We start from the raw sequence: 25,597 nt of genomic DNA, 5'->3' as shown, positions 1-25,597 counted from the left end.
CCGGTGGGGCAGAAGGAGTGGTCCCCAGGGGTCACCGGGACCACGGCAGAGACCTGGGAAGCCTCCCCATCCCGGAGGAATATTATTTCTGAGATCAGGGGGAGAGGAAAGAGAAATAACGGGAGCTAGTGGCTGGGTCAGTCAGAGTCTGAGGCGGGCTGACTGAAGACGACCGCTGGCCTCGGACCCTACGGTCGGGAGGGCCTGCCAGCAAGAAGGTCTGCAGGTAATGGCAGACAACCATCTCATCAGCCAGTGACCGGTTGGCGAGTGGACGGGGTGTAGGGGTGGCGGAGCCCCGTGGAACACCGGAGGACCTCAACCGTGAGTACCCCACGTCGGGTAAGCCCCTCTAGTAGAAGATCTCCACTGAACACCTCCTTCGAATCACCTATAACATCAAAGTCGTGGCAGGCGGGACGAGGGGGAGGGGCTACTGGACGAAGGGCGGTACCGGACGTGAGGCCTGCCAACATCACAAGTAGACTGGAAGATGATTATTCCATTTCTGAAAACTCTTTCACAAATACAGAATTGTACTGAGATGTCCTATTGTCAGTTCTGAGAGGTGTTTCCATGTACTGAATAGGGTACTGCCTTGGGGTATGGGAGATCCAGGTTCAACTCCCTGGTCTCTTTAATTGCATGGTTCTAATTTGCAAATCACTCTGAGATGGTTAGAATAGGGCCATAGACCTGTTTCCCCCATCCAAGGCTAGTGATATTAACTGTGTCAGTGTGTATTTGAAAAATATTTTTCACCACACATGCTGCTACTGGCTTTGATGGTTCCATGAAGTTTAGAATATTAGGTTCAAGAAAGCTTTGTTCTCTGTAATTAATTTAATTCATAAGTATGCTATTGCTTTTCCAGTCTCTGCTATAGTCAAAGTCATTGTGGTTTGACAGATGCCTGGCTGGAAAGGTTTAGTCAGGGATGATTCTGTCTTAAGCAAGGGGCTATACTAGATGACCTCATGAGGTCCCTACCAGCTCTACTTTCCTATGATCCTATAATTATGGGGCCTTCTTTGTTATTGTTTTATTAACATTCAGAGTTTTCCACTGAAACTGCTATGCAAATAAAATTTATTTTTAAATGTTGCTGAATTTTCAGCAGGGGAAAAATACCTATTCTAACCAATCATGACACTTGAAATTGACAGCAAAGTTGCATCACTTCAGACTCTTGGGCTGCCTATGTGCTTGGAGGTTGTGAGGGTGGCATTTTGAGTGGTTCCTGGACAGCCATTCTAATTAAAATGGCTCCTCTTCACTTGTATTAAACCCCTTCACCTCCCCCACATTTCAAATGGCTTGGGGTGGGAGCACAGGGGTGCTTTAATGAAAGATTACTCAATGAGGTTTAGTTAAAGTACCCCTGTGACCATTTTGAAATGTGGGGGGTAATAATACATGTGACGGTGAGGTGACACTGAAGCATTCTAATTAGAGTGTAGAGCAGACTCAGTTAATCTGCTGGAGTCTGTTCTGACGCATTCTAATTAGAACATAAATCAGCATGTCTATAGGCATTCTAGTATTCTAGCAGCACTCTGGGTTCTTACATACATAAAACGAAAAGAACTAAACAGTGTGCAGAGTATCAAGCTTTTTTATTTGGTTTCAGCATACTCTTACATGTAAAAATATCATTTAGGTGATTATGAAGATAATGCATTATTAATGGCTAATATAAGAAATCAAATTCTTTTTTAAGCATATTGCTATCTTTTCTCCAAGTCTCTTTTTCTAACACTGTTATAATACTAATATCTGTCTTATGCAATATTTTACTTGGCTATAAAGTTATAGCAAGTAATAACACAACTACTTCATAATAAATGAATGTATGTAAATATATGCTGTAAAATAACACACTCTTGGAGAATGCCTTCATTTTCTCTCATATGTACATATTTAGGCACCATCATAGAAAATAACAAGGGTAAGTCTATTGTAACGGGGCCCCTTGCCTTGTTACTGGAAAGTGGTGTGGCCCATTTAAGGAGAGGGCCTTTGTAGCAACCAGCAAAATAGAGGTTAATGAAGGACCCTATGGGCAAATCGGCTGACAAGGGAGTCACCTGACCTGCAGGGTCAATAGGCAATATAAGAGTCCAGAGCTGTAGTGGGGGCTGTCAGAAAGATTGGGTAGGTGCGTTCACCTTCAAGGCTATAAGCTACCAAAGATGGAGCCTGGTACATAAAGGAGCAGAGTGGAGTGATTGCCTGCAATGAAAATACACAGCCTGAAGAATAAGACTTGTGTTAGCCAGTTGGCTAACCAGCAATTTAAAAAAAAATTTTTTTTTTTAATTTTTATTTTTTAGAGGTCCCATTAGTGCCTAAGGGGCACGTGACTACCTTGAGCCCTGCCAAGGGCATTTAGGGGCCTGGGAGCAAGGCCAGAGCCCAGAGAGGGGTAGAGCTTGGGGCCAGAAGGCCCAGAGCAAGGTGGAGACAGGGCCAGGGGACAGACAGAGAGAGTTTGGGGAGGTTCAGTGACAGAGGAGGGATGGAGACCCCCAAAGAGCTTGGATTGGTATGGCTGGGACCAAGGAGCTTGGCCCGGTGTGGTGGGCCTAGGCAGCAAGGGACCAGCTACAGCATAGAGGTAGAAGCCAGGAAGGCTGCAGTCCCAACAAGGGAGTAAAAGCCTGAAGTGGCCTGGTGCCTTTGCAAACAAGTGTCCCACTGCATGTGATATTGCATACCATAAGTGAGGCATGGGCTTGACTGTGGGGGCAGCTGGTGGTCATGACATAAGCCCTTAAGGGAGACCAGGCCAAGAGAGTTGATCATGGGAGAAGAGAGAAAACACCACCCATGACAGCTCATCAAGACTCCCTATGTGGCCCTTGGGCCCAAATAATTGCCTATCCCTGGCCTAGCACGGCTGAGGCAGCCTGTAGGGGGCATCACAATGGTCCTAAGGTGCTTAACCTGTTACATCTATAACAAACACTGTGTTTTGTACCAGATCATACATATAGTTTGCTGTGTTCTTAGTGTTGTCATAGGATAAATCATTTATTAGCTTGCTTTGGTGAATGATATACAAGCATAGCAGAAATATTGCCAGTGTAAATTGGCTTTCCTCACTCACTTTGATGCACTTGCACCATCTAGATATCTGCTCTTATGTATCTCTATGCCACAATGGTCCCATGAGAATTTTTAAGTGAGACTGTTCATCCTATCTACCCTGCTGCATCTGCAGTTGTATTCCAGACAACCTGAGGAGACTGTCACGAGCAATTGTGGCATTGCCAGTGCATTTGGTCTGTGAGTCAAATCCTGCTAACGTGGGCAGCACTGAGGCATGCCTACTAGTTTCCATTGCAAAGAAGTAGTTGGCTCCCAGTACTGAAGATGAGGATTTCTTCTTCTTTTCACCCCATTCTCTCATTGTATCTTTTTCAAGACTAAGCTCCTTTACCTGCGTTTTGCTGAGTTTTTCATGAATGCACTTTCAACTCATGGTCCTATCCTGAAATCCAAGCTTTTCTTGAAAACTTGCAATAAACAAATTTTCCCTTTCCTCTCCTGCCTCCTCTGATCTGATCCTGTCAGCAGTCTCTCTTCTATAGCAAGAAAATAGGGAGTAAACCTGAGTTCTCCTAAGCACCTTTGTGCTGTATGAAATAGGGCCTGTCAAATACATGACTGCCAATTACATGATTTCCATGAAATCTCCCGTGAAATAGGCGGTTCTCCATGAAAAAGCACAGGGAACCAGCTATGTTCAAAAAGCCAGCAAAGAGCTGGCAAAAATGCTGTCTCCTAGAAGGGCAGGGGGAAGGGGATAGGAGCAAAGAGGGGAGAAAAAAAAAGGCAGGCTGCCCATCTCCTGAAGTGGGGCGGGGGGGAGGGCGGGGGGGGGGGGGGGGAATGACAGCCGGAGCAGGGTATGGACCTGTTTACTTGCTACACTTAAACTGTTTGTGTGCTCAGTAATTATTGTCCTCTGTCCCTTGAAGAGGGTGATAATGACTGAATTAACAAGCCAGGCAGCTCCAGCTAGGGCTTTCAATCAATGCCTGGGAGTGGTGGGTCTTGTAGCACCCCTCAGCCAATCAGAAGCATGGGGGACACCAGTTTGCTTCACCTTCAAAATGGGGGCCCCAGCTGTGATACAGCCCTGAACCCAATGGCCCTTGCTGTGTTACAGCCATGTAATTGGCTGCCGAGGCCCGTGAGTTTGGCAGGTCCCTATGTATGAAATAAAAATGGGATCTGAGTTGAGACTATTCACTTACATGGACTATCAAACAGACATGAGGTGGAATTGGTTATGGTTTTGTCCAGAAATCACAGCTGATTTAATGGGGCAGGATCTGAGCCATTTGCAAGTCTTTGTACCTTACTGCCATACCCTTCAATTCTCTCCAAGCAGTTAATTGAAAATGTAGGTAGGTAGTACTCATTTGTCCTAAATTTGTAATATAATATACTTGCATAAGCGTCATGCAGTCTTTGAAAATAGATCCTTTTTTTCATATGAAATTCTGCGTGCTGTAAATGCTTGGTAATGTATTGGAAACCTTTGCACAGAGCTGCTAATGAATACATTTCAAAATCCTCGTGTTTTACCTCGTAGAGGCTATGATGTTTTCAACTGCTGTTAATTATAGTTCGGTTTGAATGAGACGGAGTGCTTTCTTCATGTTCTCTATCACTGGAAGAAGAATAATAAATATCCATTATAAAATATTTTAAGTACACTTCTAACCTAAAATAAGATCCAAGTAAACCTCAATTTATTACTAATCTGGTTTGTATGAATATTACTTAATACAACGTTATTAATTATATGCAAATCCCAGTCATTGTGAGATTTCTGGTGTCATTTACTGAAACAGATTATGTAAATTTTTCTTGGATTGTCATTGCTAATTTAAAAGAACTTGAAAAAGGATCACTTCACCTGCTTTTGGCCCTTCCTCTTTTAAAACTGTTTCTCAACAACTTGTAATCAAGAACCAAGTTAAAAGTCCATGCTCTTCAATTCATCAAACATCACATTTGGAGTGGGAAAAATCTCCACTATCAAAGGTTATAACACAATAGAGAGGGAAGGTCAACTTGAAAAGTCACATTTCTGGGCATGGAGAGACTATTGCTTTCTTATTGCTTTAAACGGGAAGATGGGACTTGTCACTAGGAAATAAATCTCAGCTGATCTGCTTTAATTGTTTTGGCAATCCTGCAGTGAGTGAATATAACCTACAGTGATTTATCTCTGGATAAAGCAGTGGTAAATTATTGTGACTTAGCTTTCACTTAATGCAGGATAAAGCAGGCAGAAAAAACAGTTAATGAATATTCAGCAGAACCATGGTAAATCCCTCCTGCCCTTCCCTGGCCTTGTTCATAGTTTCATAGTTGATAGGGTCGGAAGGGACCTGAACAGATCATCAAGTCCGACCCCCTGCCATGGCAGGAAAAAGTACTGGGGTCAAATGACCCCAGTGAGGTGTTCATCTAACCTCCTCTTAAAGACCCCCAGGATAGGAGCCAGCACCACTTCGCTTGGAAGTTGGTTCTAGATCCTAGCTGCCCTGACTGTGAAGTAGCGGCTCCTGATGTCTAGTCTAAATCTAGCCTCTGCCAGCTTGTGACCGTTATTTCTTGTCACTCCTGGTAGCGCTCGGGGGAACAGGGACTTCCCCAATGCCTGCTGGTCCCCCCTGACTAGTTTGTAAATGGCCACTAGATCCCTCCTCAGCCTTCTCTTGTGGAGGCTGAACAGGTTCAGGTCCCTTAGCCTCTCCTCGTAGGGCCTGCCCTGCTGCCCCCTGATCATGTGGGTGGCCCTCCTCTGGACCCTCTCAATGCTGTCCACATCCCTCCTGAAGCGCGGTGCCCAGAACTGGACACAGTACACCAACTGTGGCCTGACCAGTGCTGCATAGAGGGGGAGGATCATCTCCTTGGACCTGCTCGAGATGCATCTGTGGATGCATGACAAGGTACGGTTGGCCTTCCTGATCGCATCCCCACACTGTCGGCCCATGTTCATTTTGGCATCAATAATGATTCCAAGATCCTTTTCTGCCTCTGCACTGACAAGAAGGGAGTTCCCCAACCTGTAGGTATGCTGCTGGTTCTTCCTTCCCAGGTGCAGTACCTTGCACTTGTCAGTGTTGAAACTCATCCTGTTCTCACCTGCCCACCCCTGTAACCTGTCTAGGTCCAATCGCAGCCTGTTCCTCCCTTCTAGCGTGCCCACATCCCCCCACTTCTTGGTGCCGTCAGCAAATTTGAACAGGGTGCTTTTTACCCCCTCATCCAAGTCACTGATGAAGATGTTGAAAAGTGCGGGTCTGAGGACCAAGCCCTGCGGAACCCTACTGCCCACATCCTTCCAGGTTGAAAATGACCCATCCACCACCACTCTCTGGGTGCAGCCCTCCAGCCAGTTGGTGACCCATTTGACTGTGTACATGTCAACACCACAGTCCCCTAGTGTTTTAATGAGAAGAGTGTGAGAGATGGTGTCGAAGGCCTTCCTGAAGTCCAGAAAGCCTACGTCCACTGCTACCCCTGTGTCTAAGGATTTTGTGACCTGGTCATAGAAGGCCACCAGGTTGGTCTGACAGGACCTGCCTCTAATGAACCCGTGTTGGTTGCCCCTAAGCATAATGTCCCCTGCTGGTCCCTCGCGGACATGCGCCAGGATAATTCCCTCAAAAAGCTTACCCAGGATCAACGTAAGACTAACTGGCCTATAGTTTTCTGGGTCCTCCTTCCTCCCTTTTTTTGAAAATGGGAACCACATTGGCCCTTTTCCAGTCCTCTGGCACCACACCAGAGCACCACGAGTACTTGTAAAGCCGTGCCAGGGGTCCTGCAATGACCTCTGCTAATTCCCTCAGCACTCTGGGGTGGAGATCATCAGGACCAGCTGTTTTAAATACCTCCGGTCCCTCCAGAAGTTCCCTGACTAGATCGTCACTGACCCTAGTCCTAGGTGTGCCTCCCCCGGGGCCTGAGGGGGTCCTGGTGGGCGGGCTGATCTGGTCCCTGCTCAGCAAAATAGAGGCAAAGAAATCGTTATATAGGTCAGCCTTGTTGTCTGGTGTGAGAACCAGATTTCCTAGTGTGTCTTGCAGAGGCCTCATGTTACCCGGTACCTTCTTTTTGCCCCCTATGTATTTAAAAAAGGACTTCTTGTTGTCCTTGATCCGGGTAGCTAGTCCCAGTTGCATCTCCGCCTTGGCCTTCCTGACCGCCCCCCTGCAGCCCCGAGCAATTGAGGTATAGTCTTCCCTGGTGATGGCCCCTCCCTTCCTTTGGGTGTACGCCTCCCTTTTAGTTAGGAGACATTCCCGTATGCTTTTGGTGAGCCATGGGGGCTTTTGCGCCCTCTTGCCCCCTTTGATCCTTGTTGGGATTACCTCCCTTTGGGCTTGGAGGATCGTCTCCTTAAGGAACGACCACTCTTCTTGGACACCCTACTCCCCTCCCCTCTGGAACCTCAGTACCTCCCCAACTATTCTTACCTCATTGAAATCCGCCCTCCTTTTTAAAGAGGCATAATTGTTGTATCTGTCCATGTGTAAACATGTGAATCTTAATATTTCAGTAACACTGAATGAAAAGTTGGAAGACAAAAAAATAGTTCTCTCTCTCTCTCTTTCTCTCTCTTGTCCCACCCCCACTCCCTAGGTTAGTTATCCCTGTGCATGGGAAGCCCTTTGTTTAGTAGTTTTTACTCTTCCTCTGTATAATCATCTAAAGTCTAATCCTGTGGTTTCTTATGTGCATGCTTAACTGGTCCCAAATTAATGGGGTGAATTATGTGCTTACTTGCTTTGTTATATCAGAACAGTGTTTGACATTTTGCTAGGGCAAGTCCCTAAACTATAGTTTCTTGTAGCCCTTTATAAACACTTTAAATGGTTTTGGGGTAGGAATTTGAAGGGCAATGAAGCCCTATCTGATCCTAGAGCATAAATTACTGGGATGGGTTAAAATGAGTGACAATGTGAAATGCAAAGTCACACAAAATGAGGAAACATACAGAATGGTACATCTTGAGGTTCATAGGTGTAAAGTCGATTAGAGTATTTTCCAGTGATATCAGCTCTTACTGTGAGAGATGGGTCTGAAAAAATAACCACATGAAACCAATTATTCTAATCCATTCTTGGTAACATCATCTTCAACATCTATTGCTTGTGACCTAGGAGACCAAGTCAACTTAACATTTTTGAGGTATTCTAATTTAGAGAATGACATAATTACTCCCCCTCCCTCCTCCCCCTAGTTCTTATTTTTACACTAAAACATACCAAACAATGAATGGGCAATGCTTATTATTTTTATTAAACACTTTCTATTAAAAATAGTATATTTTATATTCACTTGTCTGCATATACTAGGCCTTGTTTAAAGGAAAATATCCAGAGATATATGGACTGAGACTATCTCAAGAGGGAGGCCATTCTGAGTAAATATAGATACAATACTACAACTATGAAGACATTTAGTAAGATATTAGTATAATGTACCTGAAGCTTCTCATTTACTACTTTGATTCCCCAACCTTTTCATTGATACCTCTCCTTCCCTTTCCAATGTTTTTTATCTATGTAGTTTGGGTGTCCATTACTGTAGCATCTAAGTACCTGTCAGTCTTGAATGTATTTCATCTCAACCCCTGCAGGGGTTAGAGATAAAGATGGAAGCACAGAAGCTAAGGTCCAGATCCTCAAAGGTATTGAGGTGTGTAACTTCCAGTAAATCCATAGGAACTAGACACCTCAATACCTTTGAGAACCCACGCCTAATATCAAGATCCAGAAAGGCACCTTAGGACCCTAAAATGGGGGTTAGGTAGCATTTTGGTGTCTAAGTCTCAAAGTGATCCATAAATCCTCTATTCTTGCAGCATCAGAACCATTAAGTGCTGACACCTTTGGTCCTGACACTTCCTTAGGTCCCTAAATTTGGACTTCCATGAGTGTGTGGAAGCACCCTGGTTTGAGCAGAGGCATCCTACTCCCATCTACCTGGAGGCTAAGGCATCTAGCTCCCTTAAAAGCTAGATAGAAGATCACAGTTCTGCTCGAGTCTCCAGAGGTGCTGACCTGATACGTATGTTCTGAACCTGACCAATGCATGCCTAGAACATTAAGTCCAATGCAAAGCACAGCAACCACAGTTGCTTTTACACAGCAGGAGAAAGTGGGGCTGTTAATCCATCTTTTATGAAATAAACTAGTGGTTACATCACTCAAGGATGTGGCAGAGTGCATGTGCTTCAAATCCATGGCCTCCCTTTTAGGATCTAATCACTAAGCTACACTGGTATGTGTGTGGGCACCATCTATCTGAAACTAGGCCACTGTGGGCATGTCTACACAGGTACACTTACTGTGCAGTAACTTAGGTTACTGTGCAGTAACCAAAAATTACTGTGTAGTACAGGCACATGTCTACACATGCATGCCCATACTGCACAGTAATTATGGTGACTTACACTGACCTGCTCATGAATTTGATACCTGCATGATGCAGGTATCAAATTTACCCCTGATTAGTTGCTGCACAATAACACGCGTGTAGATTCCTTACTGTACAGTAACACTGTGTGTGTGGACTGACTTGGGACTAACTTGTCCCAAGTCAGTCCGCCCACAGTGTTATTGCACTTTTAGCGGCTGTATATGTAGACGCCAGCCTAAAAACTGCTTACTGTGGATCTTGATTGAACAGAAGCACTTAAGTACAACCCTGCTTTGAGCATGCAAGCTCTGTAGAGAGGCAAGGGTTCAGAAATGCCTCCATGCTCACTAGTTCCTGCTGGCTAGCTCTAGGTGGCTCTGCTCCACTTGCAAGTTTTACTGGATCACCTGTTACAGTTGCCTTATAGGCCTGTGTGAAGCAGCTAGTATTCACTTTGGATTTGGCCAGTTTGGGGGACAGTGATTCTATTCAGTGATTCAAATCACTGTCCCAAATCAATTTGGCTGAATCTGATTCAGCGAGTTGACTGATGCTGAATCTCTGAATCTAACAGGTACACCCCCTGCTCTACCACCCGCTCTACCACCATCGTCAATGGCTGCCCTGCCTGGCCCCAGTGTCCCGGCACTTAAAAAAAAAAAGCAAAAAAAAAGCCCTGCACTCACTGGATCCTGCCCGGCGGGGGGTGGGGTGGGGGGATCCTCACTGCCCTGCGCTGTGTTGGGGCACTCTACCACAAGCCCCCAGAGGCCCTGATGGCTGTTGCAGCAGCCCGCAAGTGCAGGGCTTTTTTTTTTTTTTTTTAAGTATCGGGACATTTGGGCCAGGCAGAGCAGCCATTGTTGGGCTGGGAGAGTGGGCAGGGGTCAAGGGGCACTCAGGGGGACTGGGGGAGCAGGAAGGGAATGGGGACTGGCGCCCCCTACTTACTGGCACGGAGCCTAGGTCCAGCTCCCTGCGGCACCGAATCTCCGAATTTTTTCTGAATTGATTCAGAGGCTTTGAATCTATTTGGACCTTTTAATTAGTCTCCTGATTCAATTTGGATTTGGAGGTTTGGCCGCCAAATCTCCTCTGAATCGAATCAGCAACTGAAGCTTCACAGTGCCCTACTGCCTTACCCTCCCTACTCAGAGATCTTGGTTTGGGAGTAATGGAACAATAGACCTGGCAACAATGCTTTATCTTGCCTACTGCCAGAGGTTTATTGCAGCTGTTCAGTTTGGTACTGAAAGGGAGAGAGGTGCTCAAGATTGAGGGGAACAGGAATCTCAATTCATCACTGAACACTATCTTTCTCCTAAGTAATTAACTGCATTGCATCTATCGAGTGCCCGTCTTCACTGATTATGAGCTTAACTCTAGTATACTTTGCCGTGGTACAGAGCTGGGGTGTATTGCAGAATATGGCTGACTTATCCTTTCTTACTACATTATTAGGAAGTCTAGTGATTTTGACAAGTGTCTTAAAAATACACTTTGCACCCACAGGAAGATTATTTGTAGTGAATTACCATTAAGCTATTCAAGGTATTTATTAGGCTTGTCTGTCAATGTTTTTCCTTTTGGGTAAATTACTAAACTCTTTCTTTTTATTGTCATATACCACCCATTCCTCCAGGGACATATGTACTATACAAGTTAAAAAATTAATATATAAAAATATTTATATTTCATAAATTGATACCCATGAGAGGAATTTCCTTTTATAACATGATAATGAGGTTTCATTTTCAAGAAGCAAATATCTATTGCACATACCTACAAACATGATTCGAGGTACATATTGTCCATCAGGTGACAAGTTCTTATCTGTGGTTTCATGCTGGCAGGAAAATAAAAGTAAGTTATTAAAATATTCCAGGGCACTTTGTACAGGTAGCATCTGTGAGTAAAAAATTATGTCAGCATATGAAACCAAAGTAGGCAACAAATGTAAGAAAGCTGCTTGAAATGTGCAAAGCATAAAAGATTGTTCATACCATGAGGTTCAGCATAATGAAGTTATTTTGAGCCATTTCTTGTATCTCATCACTTTCAGCAAAAGCCACCTTGAGTGCTGGAAGAAAATGTGATAATTTAACAGTATCGAAGTGATGCTGTAGGTATGATGGTTGAGGCAATGTGCAAAAAGCAAAAGTTTTTTGTGTGGGTGATATCTTTAATGGACTGACTACATGGTTGGGATAGATTTAGACAAGCTTTTGGGTACCTGAGGAGACTGGAGGAAGGGTACCATGATACCTTACAAACCTTGTCTAAATCTATCCCAACCATGCAGTTGGTCAAATAAAAAACATCACCTACAAACTCTTGCCTCGTGTGTACTTTAACAGCTGTTTTCAGTCCCTGTTCTTCCTTCCTTATGGAAACATTATTCTACATGAGACTGAGGAGACAGTGCATAGGTCTATTGCTACTTTTTGTTTTTGTTCAACGTAGGCACAGTCTTCCAGCCAGACAAATGGAAGCTTGCTTCTGTTATTTATGAAGCCTTTCATTTCAGTGGGTATCATGTCACAGTCTGACAAAAGTTCATTATTCATGGTAAATTCTTCTTCTAAATCAGTTTCAGCAGTCATGCCCTAGTTTCCTTCTCTGGTTACCAGTTTAGGAGGCCTGAACAATATTAAATCTGTTCAATGAGTCAGTAGTAAATTTATGCATCTCTCTGTAGGTTGTCTAGTGCTTCATCAGCGTCAGCATAAGTGCTAAAAAACATTTGTCTTGTTTGTTGCAAAAGTTCACTGTAGAGTTTGTAAAAAAAATAAATAAATAAAGTCGTAATTAGTTCTTAAAGCAGCCTATTTTTATTACTTACTTTCTTAATATATTACCCAAAGAACACATCTGAGACAGCAATTCATTGTCACAGATAACTACAATGGAATAGCTATGTTAGGCTATAGATATTGGCAGATATGTTCAGATATGCCAATACCTATAGTACATACAAGTGTTACATTTTGATTGACCTAATGAAAGGCTAGGTCAATTTAAATGCTCAGTCATGCAGGCACTTTCAGGGCTTAAATTGCCCAAAACTAAGAAGGGCTATAGTGTTCCTACTCCTGAGCCTGGACTGGGCTATTTTTTACCCTCCCCCACACCTACTAGCCCCACCAGTTCCTCCAGCCCTTCCTCCGACCCCGAGTTACTTACCCTGGACTACTCATGCTGCTCCAAGCAATGGTGAATGGCTGCACACTGCTCCCGGCTTACTTTAAGCCAACTAAATGTAAACTGGATGTGGCAAATGCTTGTACATACCCTACCTTCACATTAATTTAATAGTCTGAGAATTGAAATTACCTTGACAGTACTGACAGTCCTCCAAATGATGAATGACCATGAGTGGCTTGTTACTTTGATGACAATAATAATAAAAAAAGCTTTAATTAGATCATCTCATGAGTATTCAAGTGCCTCAAATTTTGTTAAAAAATCAGAGTATGCAAATACTGCATCTTTCATTACATCACACTAGTAACTGGACTGAGGTATTAGGAAGAACTGAAGATACTCCTAAGCATCATGTGACTCCCTCAAAAAAAAACTTGAAGGAAAAAGGAGGGGGAAGATGCATTTAAAATAAGCAGTTTTAAATATGGAGATGGCAGAGAATTATAATTTTAGTCTCATTTATTATGGAGGTTACAGAGAAAACAAAGATGGCCCTCCACTTCCTTAGTGGAATTCAGTCTATAGGCCTCCCTTAGCCTGCATACACTTATTAAGGAGAACTAGTCAAAATTCCATGATTTTTTTCCCCACTTTTTCTACCAAGTGTTCCTTACAAATTTTAATTTTAAAATGGAAACTTAATGTGTTATTGAAAAACTTGGTTTCTTTTGATCAGTTATTGAACTGGTTGAAATTTTCCAGACATGACGAGAGTTAATGAAATGCCAAAATATCAACACACAGAAATTGTGATTTATTTTTTTAAATTATTTTTACGGATCTTTCAGTTGGCTGTACTATTACATGTGTTGGCCACTGTGGCCATTAGTTGCTCAGTAGAAACTCTAGGTTGTTTTCAGGATATAAATCATATTAGCTGTCCTTTCTTTTAAAATAAAGTTGTTAAGTCAGGAAAGGAATGTGTCAACTTGCCATAGACAGAAGCGAGTGCAGTGAAGGGATGTGGATGCAAGTGTGGTTGCAAGCTGTACAGGAATCCTTAATTATGTTTCCAGCTGAATCAGAGTGATCATTTAAAGAACTCATTGTTAATTAAGAACAATGAGAGCGTGTGCATATATTTAATGCCATAAGCCAAATGTAGGTGTTGAGAAGCCATTAAGATAAAATTCAGTGTGATAGAACATTGTCAGAAATACAGCTATCCTGAGAAATATTTGCTTGTTTTTCTAATAATGGACATTTATCATTTATGTATTTATTACTTCACTAGTTACACTGCTGTGTTGTAACAAACAAATATTATATAAATGCCAACGTCTTGTCTAAGAGGAGTTGATGCTGTAGAGCCATTGTGCCACGTCTGAAAATCACAGAATCATAGATAATTAGGGCTGGAAGGGACCTCAGGAGGTCATCTAGTCCAACTCCCTACTCAAAGCAGAAGCATCCCGCACTAGATCATTCCAGCCAAGGCTTTGTCTAGCTGGTCTTAACCTCCAAGGATGGAGATTCCACCACCCCTCTGGGCAGCCTGTTCCAGTGTTTTACTACCCCAATTATGAGAATTGTTTTTCCTAATAGCTAACCTAAATTTCCCTTGCTGCGGCTTGAGACCATTGCTCCTCATTCACATCTGCCACCACTGAACAGTCCAGCTCCATCCTCTTCAACTACCTGAAGGGTTGTTCGGAAGGCTGCTATTAAATATCCCCTCAGAAGTGTCTTTGGTAGCAAATGTGATTTTTATTTCTAGGATCAACATGCAGTTTGTTAACTGATTGGTCTGTCAGCTAGCTACAGCGAGATATTTCTTGATCTGTTTCTTTATAGTACGTTGTACTGATGTTCTACCAAATCAATCTTATTTTTTCCAGACTGTTTTTCTCAAAGACTTCTTTACCTTTTTTTGGAGTGATAAAGCCCTTCTTCATAAGTTTGCACCCAAGTGATATCATCTCCCCAGCCTAGGAATATAACAGAGAAATTAACCAGGAGTCAGAGTTTTCTCTCATAAAAGTTTTGGTTTTGGATTTTAGAAGTTCTTTGTGCCAAAGCAGCACTTTTGTTTTTAATTCAAAGATTTCAAAACCCTATGGCATTATTAAATTGCTCACATTTTAAATATTGCACTCATTTTACAGATAGGTAAGCTTAGTACACCAGGGCATGTGTAGATGAAATGGGGGCCCTGAATTGAAGTGGTGGGTTTTTAAAAACACTGCTTTAATTTAGGGCGAAATAAACGCCCATGTCTTGTACACCCATGTCTTACTTGCCCCTCTGACAGTGGGGAGGGGAGGGTGAGTTGCCAGCAGGTGGAGTGGTCCCTGGGCTGGGGTGGGGGTGGCCTGGTGCTTCCCTCCATGGCGGCAGCAGCAGCCCCTCCCCCCCCCGGCAGCACCCACCCACAGGCACCCAGCTCAGGCAGTCCTCAGGGGAACTGCTGCAAAGGGAAGGACTGGGTCCCTGCATAGCTCCTGGAAGCAGGCAAACTCGGGGGGTGAGGGAGAGGGGGAAGATCAGGCTCTCTGGTTTTTGTTTTTCTTTTCTTTGGTGGAGTCTGTCTTCCCAGGCTGCTGCCAGACTGCCTGCATGGACTGCCTGCACAGCCCCTGAGCCACACAGAGCCCAGTGCTTTGCTTCGTGGCTATAGGGCAGCAAACTAAAACTCCTCGAAGGTGTTTTATTTTGCTGTACCCCAAAGTCATTTAAAGTGCACTACGCCTCTGAATGTGCTACAGTGGCTGGAATTAATGTGCAATACGCTGCTGACGCATGCAAACACCAACACCATTAAAATTGTGCAAAAGCATTTAACCCGCTTTACAGTGTCATACACACATGCCCCTCGTTTTGTCTACACATGCCCCCGGTGACCAGGGGCCACATTTTCAAGGATACTTGCGTGTTTGAGCGAAGTTCTTGAGCATGCTAGGCATCTAACTCAGTGACTTCGGCAAATTCATCTGTAGAGGGCCCTAGGTGTGTCTAACAGTTTTAAAATCTAGGGCAAGTCTCTGAGACTGGCTGATTTCCATTTGGTAAAGGAACTTGGGTCAGAGGAGAGAAGTGGCTTAGAAAAATAGATTCTAGTCCTCATGATTGTAAAGAAGATTTTGAAAGCACAAGCTGTAAATGTTCAAATTCCAGAAAAGTAAAATATTTGAAAATATTCTGAATTTTAAGCCAACACTTTTATATATTTTTGGTGTTACTGAGTCATGGCAATTCTACTTCTGTATCAAGTCTTTTAAGAATTGCTATAAAACACAAATAAATAGATAACCAACTTCCCACTTAGTTGCATCTGGTCATTTTGTGCTTTTGGTGAAAGTATAGTGCAAATTGATTCATTCATCTTATCAAATCTTGATAAGATGAATGAATCATAAGATGAATGATTGATATATGAATTGATTCATATATCTTATCAAATCTTAAAGTGTAAGCTCTTCAACGCTTTTTCCATTCACCAAGTCTTTGTGAATATCATTGTTTCAAGGGGTCGGTGGAAATTGAATGGTTTGGCAACAGCTGAAAATCTTTTTTCCCTATAGTTATTTTGATCAACCTGAACAACTTAAGACAGTTGCTTGGGCTAGACAGTGTTTTTCTTCATCCGGTCTCAACTAAGTTTGGGTCTTCTGGTTGAAATCCAAGTTACATTCTGATATTTATTTAAAGGAGAAAAAATCCAAACCCTGTTAAATCTGGTGTCTCTCTTGGCTTATCCTTCACTCATGTAGAATTCTCTCTCAGGTTGACAGTTTTATTTTGGTCTGTTGACCGAGAAGCATTTGAGTTTTGTCTGATTTGATGACCTGTGTAGGAAGGTCTTATGGTTCCAAGGAACTAGTATGGGCTACTTTTTTTTCCAGCAGTCTATATCACTCTAACAGCCCAACCTGTTGTAGTTTGCGTGGGCTGCAAGATGTATGATTACAATTTCACAGTATTTTCAAAGCTTGAAATTTGGTGAATTGTGACTAGCTGTATGTTACTATATTTTCCAAATTACTATAGAAAAGCATTTTTTTTTAGTCTTTCATATGAGATGCTTACTTATTGGTTTGTTAAGAAGGACAACTACACATTTAGAAAAATAGTCAATATCTATCAGATGGCCCTTTTCTTTGTATAAATCTTTTTTTGTTTCCATCCCTTCTCCCCATACAAGTGTGTATAAGAAATGCTGTGCATTATTTCTGCAAGACTCTATGATTCTACCTTATATTTTCAGTTCCTGGTGTTTTGAGAAGTCCTTGTTATCTTTTTATGTAGTTACCTTTTCTGTATGCTATTCCACTGTGGGGCTTCTAGGCTAGACAGTCAAAATGCCTAAGGCTGAATCAATTCATTCTTTGCGGGTTAGTCTAAGCTGTGTATTTTGCCCCAATAAGCGAGTGAACAGACATTCGCTTTTGATTCTAGAAATGCAGCCACATGTCTGCGGTGGCCCAGGCCAGAAGCTGGAGGGGCACTAGAGCACACCACTGTGTTCAGCTGGAGGAGACAGCTTGGGCCAAGGCTAGCCCACCAGCCCTGCAAGGAGGGATTTGTGGGGGGAGTGCAGAGCATCCTGGGGTTCTGGGGGACTGCGAGTTAACTTGAATCTGGAAAGGGTCTGGGACAGAAGTTTAATAAACCGATTTAACCTAAATCGGTTAGGTATGATACTACCTCCACCCAGGTTTGTTTTAAACTGGTTTCAGTCATTTTGAAGGCAGTTTGTACACTGAACTTCTGTTGTGTTACAGATTAGAACCAGTTTCTGATTACTTTTATACCAGTTTATGTATAATTTCTGTCCCTAGATTTATACAATTGCTATAGGTTTTAATCAGACCTCTAGCTTCAGATACTTCCTTTCTCACTGCATAGACATGATCCCATATGGGTAAAGTGTAGACTGTTACAGCTGTCTCGGTGGTAATGGAACTGTGAATTTGAAGAAACTCTGTGATTGCCCTGGTACACCCTGCCACTCTGACGGAAGTACACTGAATCATAGCAGATGTAGTTCAGCCAGGGATTTTAACCTGTCGAAAGAATGTATAGGTCTGCCCTGAAGTCCCATGGGGCAGTGGAGCACAGTAAGGCAATGCACTCTAGTATTTCCTGGGACTTAGTAAGGTTATTCTTAAACTGTTGCAAGCTTACTTGGTAATGTTCCTGTGGATACTCATGGTTTTATTTTTTTTCCCCCCTCTCCCCTCTACTTCTCCCTTCCCTTCCAACATTTCTGGTATGAAATTTAGTAAAAATTACTGTGCCAAAATTGAAGTCTTACTTATGGATAATTGGACCTACATGGAACTTATGCAGCACGTGCGCCTTGGGCTAATGCTTTGCAAGAATAATTTTGCTGGAATAATTTATTATAAGGGAGTTGGGGGAAGCTGAAGACTGCAGGGTTCTCAAGACATAGGAAAAAGAAGGCAGGGGAACTGGAGGTTCTTCACAGCATATATTCTTATCTAAATCCCATAAAAAGGAGAGAGAGAGAGAAATCATGGTGAACCTGCTGAGCTACTAAACTGTTTCTGTGTTCGTATTTGTAAGGAATTCACTAAAATACCATTAAAGACAAAAATTCTAGTAATCATTAAAGCTGAAAATTATGCCTGATGAAGAACTTCTTGTAAGTGTAAAAATGGTTGGGGTCTGCAAATAGATATGCGAGTATCCTCAGATGAGTCTAAGTGTGGTTATGTTCTGAAAAATATTCTATAAAACCTCCTATTGCAGGTTTTCATATTTGTGTAGCAATGGTTTCTACAGCAAATGTGTACTGTTAATGGGTTCTGGTTTACCCATTAACAGCCCATTATCTTTTTCTCTCCCAGGTTTTCTACAAGCTCAACTTGGGCCACAAGACATATTGGAATACTTGCTTCCATGTCACAGTCAGTCATGCATTTTCTGCAGCCCACATTAGGTCATTAGTGATTATACATCACCCCATTCACTGGCTTTACACATCAGATTAGAACTTTTAAAATGATTTTGTTATATAAGAGGAAATGGAAAGTAAATCCTGTTTTTAGACCTGCTTGTTTTATACAGCTAATAGTAGTAAATAGCAGTAAGAAGAACATACATTTTTGTCCTCAAATCATACAGATCTGTAAATTTTAAGCACACAGTTCAGTTGAATTGAAACATGAAGTTTTAAAATAGTCTTAAATTTGATAACACTCGAATGTATAAAATGTGAACATTTAAAACATTTCTGGCTCTTTTTACTAGCTTAAGCAGCTAATTAAATAAAGTGAAGCTACAGGACCTCTTGACAGCGTCTGTGGAGCTCTTTTTTCCTTTTTGATTGCCATTGCGAAGTTAGAAGAGACTGCAATTAACAGGAGTGATAAAGCCAGTGCTGAATGCAGCATTATTTTTATCAAGAAGGCCCCCTTCAGTGCAGCTGTCAAACTGGAAAACAAAATAATTTGTTTAGTTGGGATGTTTTCTTACAGGGTGCTGTAAGAATTTAAAAACGTTAATAGCAGTTTAACAGTCTAAGCTAGAGAGACAGTTTGGTTTTGGAAACATCTGTTTTGCTTTGTGACAACAGGCAAAAATGCAGCTGATCTACCCAAAGTAAATTAACATATACTACACAGTAAAAAAAAAAAAAAAAAAATACACCTGGTATTTTAGATACAATCATTATTATAATCTGAACAGTGAAAACTGCAGTAGTTTCACTTTCATTTCCAGTCAATTTTGAATTTGATCTTTATGTACTAATTCAATATTGTGATGTATCTGTGGCAAATGTGGTGGGCCAACATTTGTGTGTAACTTCAAAACAAAGTTGTGTTGAAATTAAGAAGCAGGTAGATGTTTTATTGATAGTCATGTTTCTGATCAAATTTATACTGGCCGTCCCTTGATAAAATGACAGTTTGCCTTCTGGTAGAATCTATTATTTATAAGACATTGGAGAAACTTCAGGAGGAAATTTTTCCCAGAAAACAAGAATTGCTAATGTTAATGGCAGTATTTTATGCCCTATACAGGGGTGGGCAATTATTTTGTGTGGACGGCCACTTACTGAGTTTTGGCAAGCCATCAAGGGCCGCATGACAGGTAGCCAGGGGCAGATAAATATTAACTTCTAAGCTTTTTAGGGGCCCTGCAGACTAGATAGAATGGCCTGGTGGGCCACATCTGGCCCACAGGCCACATTTTGCCCACCCCTGCCTTATAACAAGATGTGTTGAGAGGCCTTAAATCAATTAAAAAAAAAAAAAAAAAAAAAAAAAAAAAAAAAGGAGCATTACTGTATAGTAATGGAAAAGCCCCCTGTCACGGCGGAGTGCCACAGGAGGGCCGTGATCTCCTTGAGGTCCCTCTCACCGTGTCAAGTCCGGCCCAAGGGCACCCTCTTATTCTCGCCTGCCACGTCTTTGATGTTCAGTCAGTTCGGGAGGCTGCCTTACACCTCCTTGGGCACGGCTAATCGGGACCTCTGTCCCCGTGGTCCCCGTGTTCTCCTGGACCCACTGGGGGTCTCCCTATATGACAGGTGCTCCCCAGGCACCCTAGCCTTAGGGCCACGCATGGCTCCTACCAACCCCTAATACCACGCCCCAAGCCTTGCAGATGTTCTGGACATTGTCCTGTCACAAATCAACTCGCCCGCTCCCTCGGGCCTACTCCGTACGCTCTATGGAAGTGCCCACTCTGGGCTCTCTCTAGTATACTGCCCCTCTCTTGGGGCTCTCGAGGCCAACTTCAGGCCTTCTCTAAAGTGTCGTCCCTTCCAGGGACCCTTATCCACTCTGGGACTTCGTATCAAGCCCTATGGTCTCTTAGGCCCACCGCACTGCTAACCTCCCTCCTCCGGGCGCACCGTGCTGCTATCCCCTTCACCAGGGACCACCGCTGCACTTTGCCCTTCTCCTGGGCTCTGTACTGCTAACCTCTTTCATTGGGGTCCACCGCAGCACCCTGCCCCTGTCTGAGGTCTATTGCAGCACTAGCCTACTACCCGGGCTTGCTACGCCCATCCTGGGCTTCTCCACAGTCCCCCTCTTCTGGGACTTGCTACTCCCACTCTTGGGCTCCTAATAATGTGCAACCCTGTCCTGGTTCGCGCTGTGCCCCCGCTGGGGCTTCTTAAGTGTTGCCCCTCTCTAGGGTTCACTGGGCCCGTGTTAGGGCTCCCCAATAATACTGCCCCCTCTCTGGGGCTTGCTACACCCCCCCCTTGGGCACCAGGGTCCTCACGCTCCACCATGAGACCCCTTTAAGGATACTGCACCCTCACTAGCGCCAGGGTTCCCACACCACTGGGATTCCCTCTGAGAATATTGTGCCCTCGCTGGTGCTAGGGCCCCACACCCGTGTGGGTCCCTTGGGGTTCAGCCGCTCTTCTCTGAGCTTCGCTGACCCCACAACTCGGTCCTGCAACTCTCAGGGCCTAGTGCGCCCTCACTGGCGCCGGGGTCCCCACTTTACCGGGAGCCCCCTATGAGGCTTCCTCCAACCCCTACAGCCTCACCCAAACACCCGGTGTAATAAACAACCACAACCAAACACAAGCCTCTTGTCCACAACTTAACTCAATGTCGCCTGGCTTAACCGTGGTGCTCAAACCTCTTTGAGCTGCCCTCCTTCACTCAGCTAGAATGGTTCCTACAGTGCTTGCCTCCTAGCTCCAGGAACTCCTGCCTCTGTGGCTGCTGGCAGGGAACCACTAGCCTGGCTTCTGCCCTGGGTTTTATAAGGGCCAGGCCCTGCCCCCTTCTGGCCAGCTGACTCTCCTTAGTTGCCCCGGCAACCCGCAGCTGTGCTCATTAGTGTCCTGCCAGGGCTCTCTCCCTGGCAGTTTCTCCTCTCTAGGAGCAGGAGCACCGAGGTGCCCTGCGACACCCCCAAATAGGAACATAGTGGCTACAGCGGTCTTGGAATTTTGTCACAGCAGGCCATGACTGAACACCAGTAGAGGAATAACTTATCACCCTTCCAGATCATCAATTATGAGTACTTTTAGGGCTTTTACAACAGCTGTCCATAAGCCGTCTCCGGCACCACAAATATTACTGCAGCCAACTCCAGTTCTGCCAGATAATTTTCATCAAAGGTTATTATATATACCTTACAATATCAATACAGGAAACAGATATTATTCCAAGTGAAGATAAGAATGATTAGTCCTTAAAACTAAGCAGCATTCCTTGAAAGATATTCTCTCTCCTAGAGATATCGTGTAACTAAAGACATTTCCCTGGCCTCTAAAATAATCAATTAAGCCACCAGAGTATTTTCCCCCTTCCCTCCACACCTGGTCCTTTATTTTTTTTGAAGGGGCTTGGGTATCCCCTTTGTTTAACATACCTCCTCCTCAGAGTTGGATGCAAAAGCTGTTTTTGCCTCAACCTAGGTCTGGACAAGAACCCCTTTTGATACTCATTAGTGGTGCTCCTTAATTTACCAAAATGCACTGATGTTGTGTGTGGAGTAATGTGAGGCCTTCCATTTCATAAAGAGGGACTAGAAACACTGCTTTAATTCAGAGGCTGAAACATTTTTGGGAATGGGAAATCCACCTCAAATTCTCTATAAGGCTCTGGAATTAAACCTACCACTTACATTTGTTTGACCTTTTATGAGCACCTGTAGAAACATTAATGTCTATGACTTTGGGAAACATTCTTAAATTTGACTTCTGAAATGTACACATTTCCAATTTCCTCCAAGATAAATGAGGAACTTTTCAAAATCAGTAAGATTCTTTCCAGTTTCAGAATTTTTTTATTTCAAGGACTATAGAAATATTCCCCTTGCACTTAACCTTTATCATCATAAAGAAAACCTATGAAGGTTTTTTTGTGGGGAGAGATCACTGGCAGTGTTATTGCTGGATGCAGTTTAAGTGTATACAGTTTTGGGAATTTTGGATATTATGACAACCAGTACCAATAAGCTGGGTTAAACAGTGCATGATGGCAAATACTGTTGAAATTAGCTACCTCTCCACATGACACTCCCTTAGAGTCATTTTTTCAGTTATTCTCCAGACACTTTTTTTTTTTCTCCTCTCTCCTTCCCCATCACTACACTCAAAGTACTTTGTTAGCAAACTTTTTAAACACTAAAAACTTTTGCTCACCTTTTAGTAGATCAGTTCTCTTGATGAAAGTTCCTCCTTCTGGAAGTGTCTAGTTAAAAGTGGGTGTGATTTATACAAGAATACCTGACCTGCCCAGTTGTGTGTGTATTAACAAGAGAACATTCACCTGCAAAAATGACAGGAACCAGTTAGTCAGAGACCAAGCTCATGGTTTTTATTTCTTCCCCTTCTTTCCCCCCTCCAACATTTTACTCTTGTGGGTTCTTAGGCTTGTACACTGAATACTCAGATTTCTCTCCATCTTGGCTTGTATCAGGTGTCTTTGTATTAGGCCTCAAAGTAAATAGTGGTTTGTGTGTGTCTGTTACTTTTCCCCCCAAATAGTTTGAGTTTGGCTTATGTCCCAGTGAAAAAAGAAACCACCAATGAAAGTTGGAACTGTGTGTGCTATTGTTCCTGATGAATGTCTGAGTTCACTGGTGCTTGGAGATTAGGTATAAAGCTAATAGAAAGATACAAGAGTTACTTTGTGTGCAGGAATGTAATTAACGAATGAAAGCAACATTTTTTTTTTAATTTAGGAAAATAAGGCACTGTTTTAAAGAACATTGTGTAAAATACCTGCTGACTGTTTCTTTAAATTGAAATATCTAAAAAGTTCCTGTATCTTTACATGCTCATAATTCTAATCCAGTTTGGCAACACATGAAAAGTACTTCACTGTCCTTGAACACAAAACACATTGCTTTGGTCATTCTTGTCCTTTGTTACAGCTTTTGCATAGACAACAAGATGCATCAGAAGCAGTCCTTACCACTGGCTTCTTTCTCTGTAAGGAGTTATTTTATTCTGTTGAGATCTTTAATGCATTCATTTAAACTGATTTTTTTCCTTCTCTTTTCCGTCATTTGAAGTTTTGCATCCAGCTCTTAACTTTGCTGCTTGGCTCACTGCTGTTTGTAGCCTATAGATACCAAAACTCATTAAGAGATTACAGCTATCACATGATGATTTCCCCATGCAATCAAGCTCAACTGAAAAATAAAATCTGATAACAATAAAACGTTTGCTTTGTTAGTTGGCCTCGTCCAGTACTCATTCTCTGTATTTACTATTTCAGTGCAAAGACTATTTTTCACTGAAACATTGTGAAAATGTTCATCATATTTTCAGTGCAAAAGGCAGCTTTAATATTTATAATGAAGTGAGTAAACCTGTGCATTTCAAATTTGCTTGAATTTAAATGTAAAATATTTTCCATCCCTTGGTAGATGGACCACAGAGAAAAGTTGTGTTGGTTAGAAAATTGAAATCAACCATTTACTTTTTTGTGCTTATTTACCTGTTAGTGTAAATAACCACTACCACAAAAGCAGCCATCAATGTTCAGCCAGTTATCCTTGATGTAGGAATTGTAAACACAAAATCATACAAAGACTCAGTTTTTCTTACCTCCCATGTTTTCACACATCAAGTGTTGCAGCAAATGCCTGAAACATGATACCTACCTTGCTGGTTCTTTGCATTGTGTTGTATAGGCAGGTGGGATGTTAAAATTGAAGATGGGTTAAATGCAAGGCCTCTTAACTCACTGGGCATCCATCCAGATATCTTCTGTTCCCCTTCCTGACAAGCCTACGCAGTGGGTGTGTCTATATGTGCATTTACTGCACAGTAACTTTGCAGTAAGTTACTGCACAATAAGTGGCTTTTAGACCAGCATCTGCATGTACTGTGCAGTAATGCTGTGTGTGCTTTGACCTGGGAGTAAAGTTTACTCCCAAGTCGGAGCACACACAGTGTTACTGTGTAGTAAAGCATCTACACATGCCTTACTGTGCAGTAATTAAGTGGGCATAAATTTGCTACAGGTAGCAAATTTATACCCAACTTGGCATAAGTCACCGCAGTTACTGTGCAGTACAGGTGTGCACATGTAGACATGTACTCATACTTCACAGTAACTTTTGGTTACTGTGCAGTAACCGCAGTAACTGGGCATGTGTAGATGTGTCCAGTCATACCTATTTCTTGTGTACTCCTAATAAGTACAAACTATTTTCATATACCCTACAGAAGGATGCATTAGTCAAGAGTATGGAAATACTAGCCAAGCTTCCTCACCTTTGGCTTTTTCTTATCTTCTTCCCAAGGATTTGGTCCAGTTTCATGTGCAGGCACAACTGAAATTGGGAACACTGTTCATTTATAATAATATTTTCATTTCAAAAGCAGTATATGATCTATGGTCTTGAAGCATTATTTAAAAATTAATGAATTCAGAATCTCAGTACCTCTGTGAAGTAAGTACAGCTATCTTCTTTTTTAAGATTAAGAAACAGGTGCCTAGGGAAGGTACACAACTTGCCCAAAGGCACAAACATTCTTGGTAGACCTGGAAATGGAACTTGCACTTGTACAAATCCTTTCTTTTTTTTTTTAAGCCTCAAGCTATAACACATCATGAAAACTCTATGCTCTCAAAAGATCCTGAAGGGACTTACCAGAGCCATGCAAAGAAAAGAACAAGATGCAAGGTATATGAATTAATTAGGCCACAACTTTTATTAACTCATCTGGGATCATGATGCAATAATGAATTGTACAGTGGAGACCATGATTTTTCCTTTGATTATTCCTACTTATGTGAAGAGTTGCTGTTTTTTTTCCTTCTTCCCATTTGTTGCAGCCCAGTGCTGGTTCCCCATCTCCTCTTATGAGAATGAATTAGATATCATTTTCTCCTATAAAGATTGTGGGATACAGATGAAAGAGGGTTCTCTCTCCACTGTACTCTCTCAGGTTTCTCAACAGATACATGAATGGGATCATTTAGTTGGAGGATGTTTTGGTGTTAAATGGTTTCAAAATATGAGAGGTGTTCCTTCCATT

The 25,597-nt window shown here is 42.6% G+C and overlaps 1 protein-coding gene across 1 annotated transcript; it reads right to left on the bottom strand.

The window, feature by feature from the left end:
• Positions 1–1,597: 1,597 nt before the first annotated feature.
• Positions 1,598–24,380, bottom strand: AGR3 (anterior gradient 3, protein disulphide isomerase family member). Its single transcript, XM_014603081.3, has 10 exons — positions 24,214–24,380; positions 23,520–23,669; positions 22,745–22,871; positions 18,911–19,056; positions 14,525–14,588; positions 12,790–12,842; positions 11,460–11,536; positions 11,239–11,302; positions 8,030–8,113; positions 1,598–4,681 (listed from the first exon to the last, which is right to left on the bottom strand). Exons 4-10 carry the CDS (start codon positions 19,014–19,016, stop codon positions 4,632–4,634), a joined length of 498 nt encoding a protein of 165 aa, XP_014458567.2. The 5' UTR covers positions 19,017–19,056; positions 22,745–22,871; positions 23,520–23,669; positions 24,214–24,380; the 3' UTR covers positions 1,598–4,631.
• Positions 24,381–25,597: the final 1,217 nt, after the last annotated feature.

The sequence above is a fragment of the Alligator mississippiensis genome, chromosome 5, assembly GCF_030867095.1.
Source record: "Alligator mississippiensis isolate rAllMis1 chromosome 5, rAllMis1, whole genome shotgun sequence".
NCBI lineage: Eukaryota > Metazoa > Chordata > Crocodylia > Alligatoridae > Alligator > Alligator mississippiensis.
The sequence above is the reverse complement of the archived record's forward strand: the minus strand, read 5'-3'. Positions and strand labels throughout refer to the sequence as shown.

Excerpts from the sequence above, each read along its gene's own strand:
- AGR3 (XM_014603081.3), bottom strand. The coding sequence starts at position 19,016 with ATGCTGCATTCAGCACTGGCTTTATCACTCCTGTTAATTGCAGTCTCT. Across the intron at positions 12,843-14,524 it reads CTTTATCACTCCAAAAAAAG|TAACAAGCCACTCATGGTCA; the intron begins GTAAAGAAGTCT and ends TTGTCATCAAAG. Across the intron at positions 11,303-11,459 it reads TCATTATGCTGAACCTCATG|CATGAAACCACAGATAAGAA; the intron begins GTATGAACAATC and ends TTTTCCTGCCAG.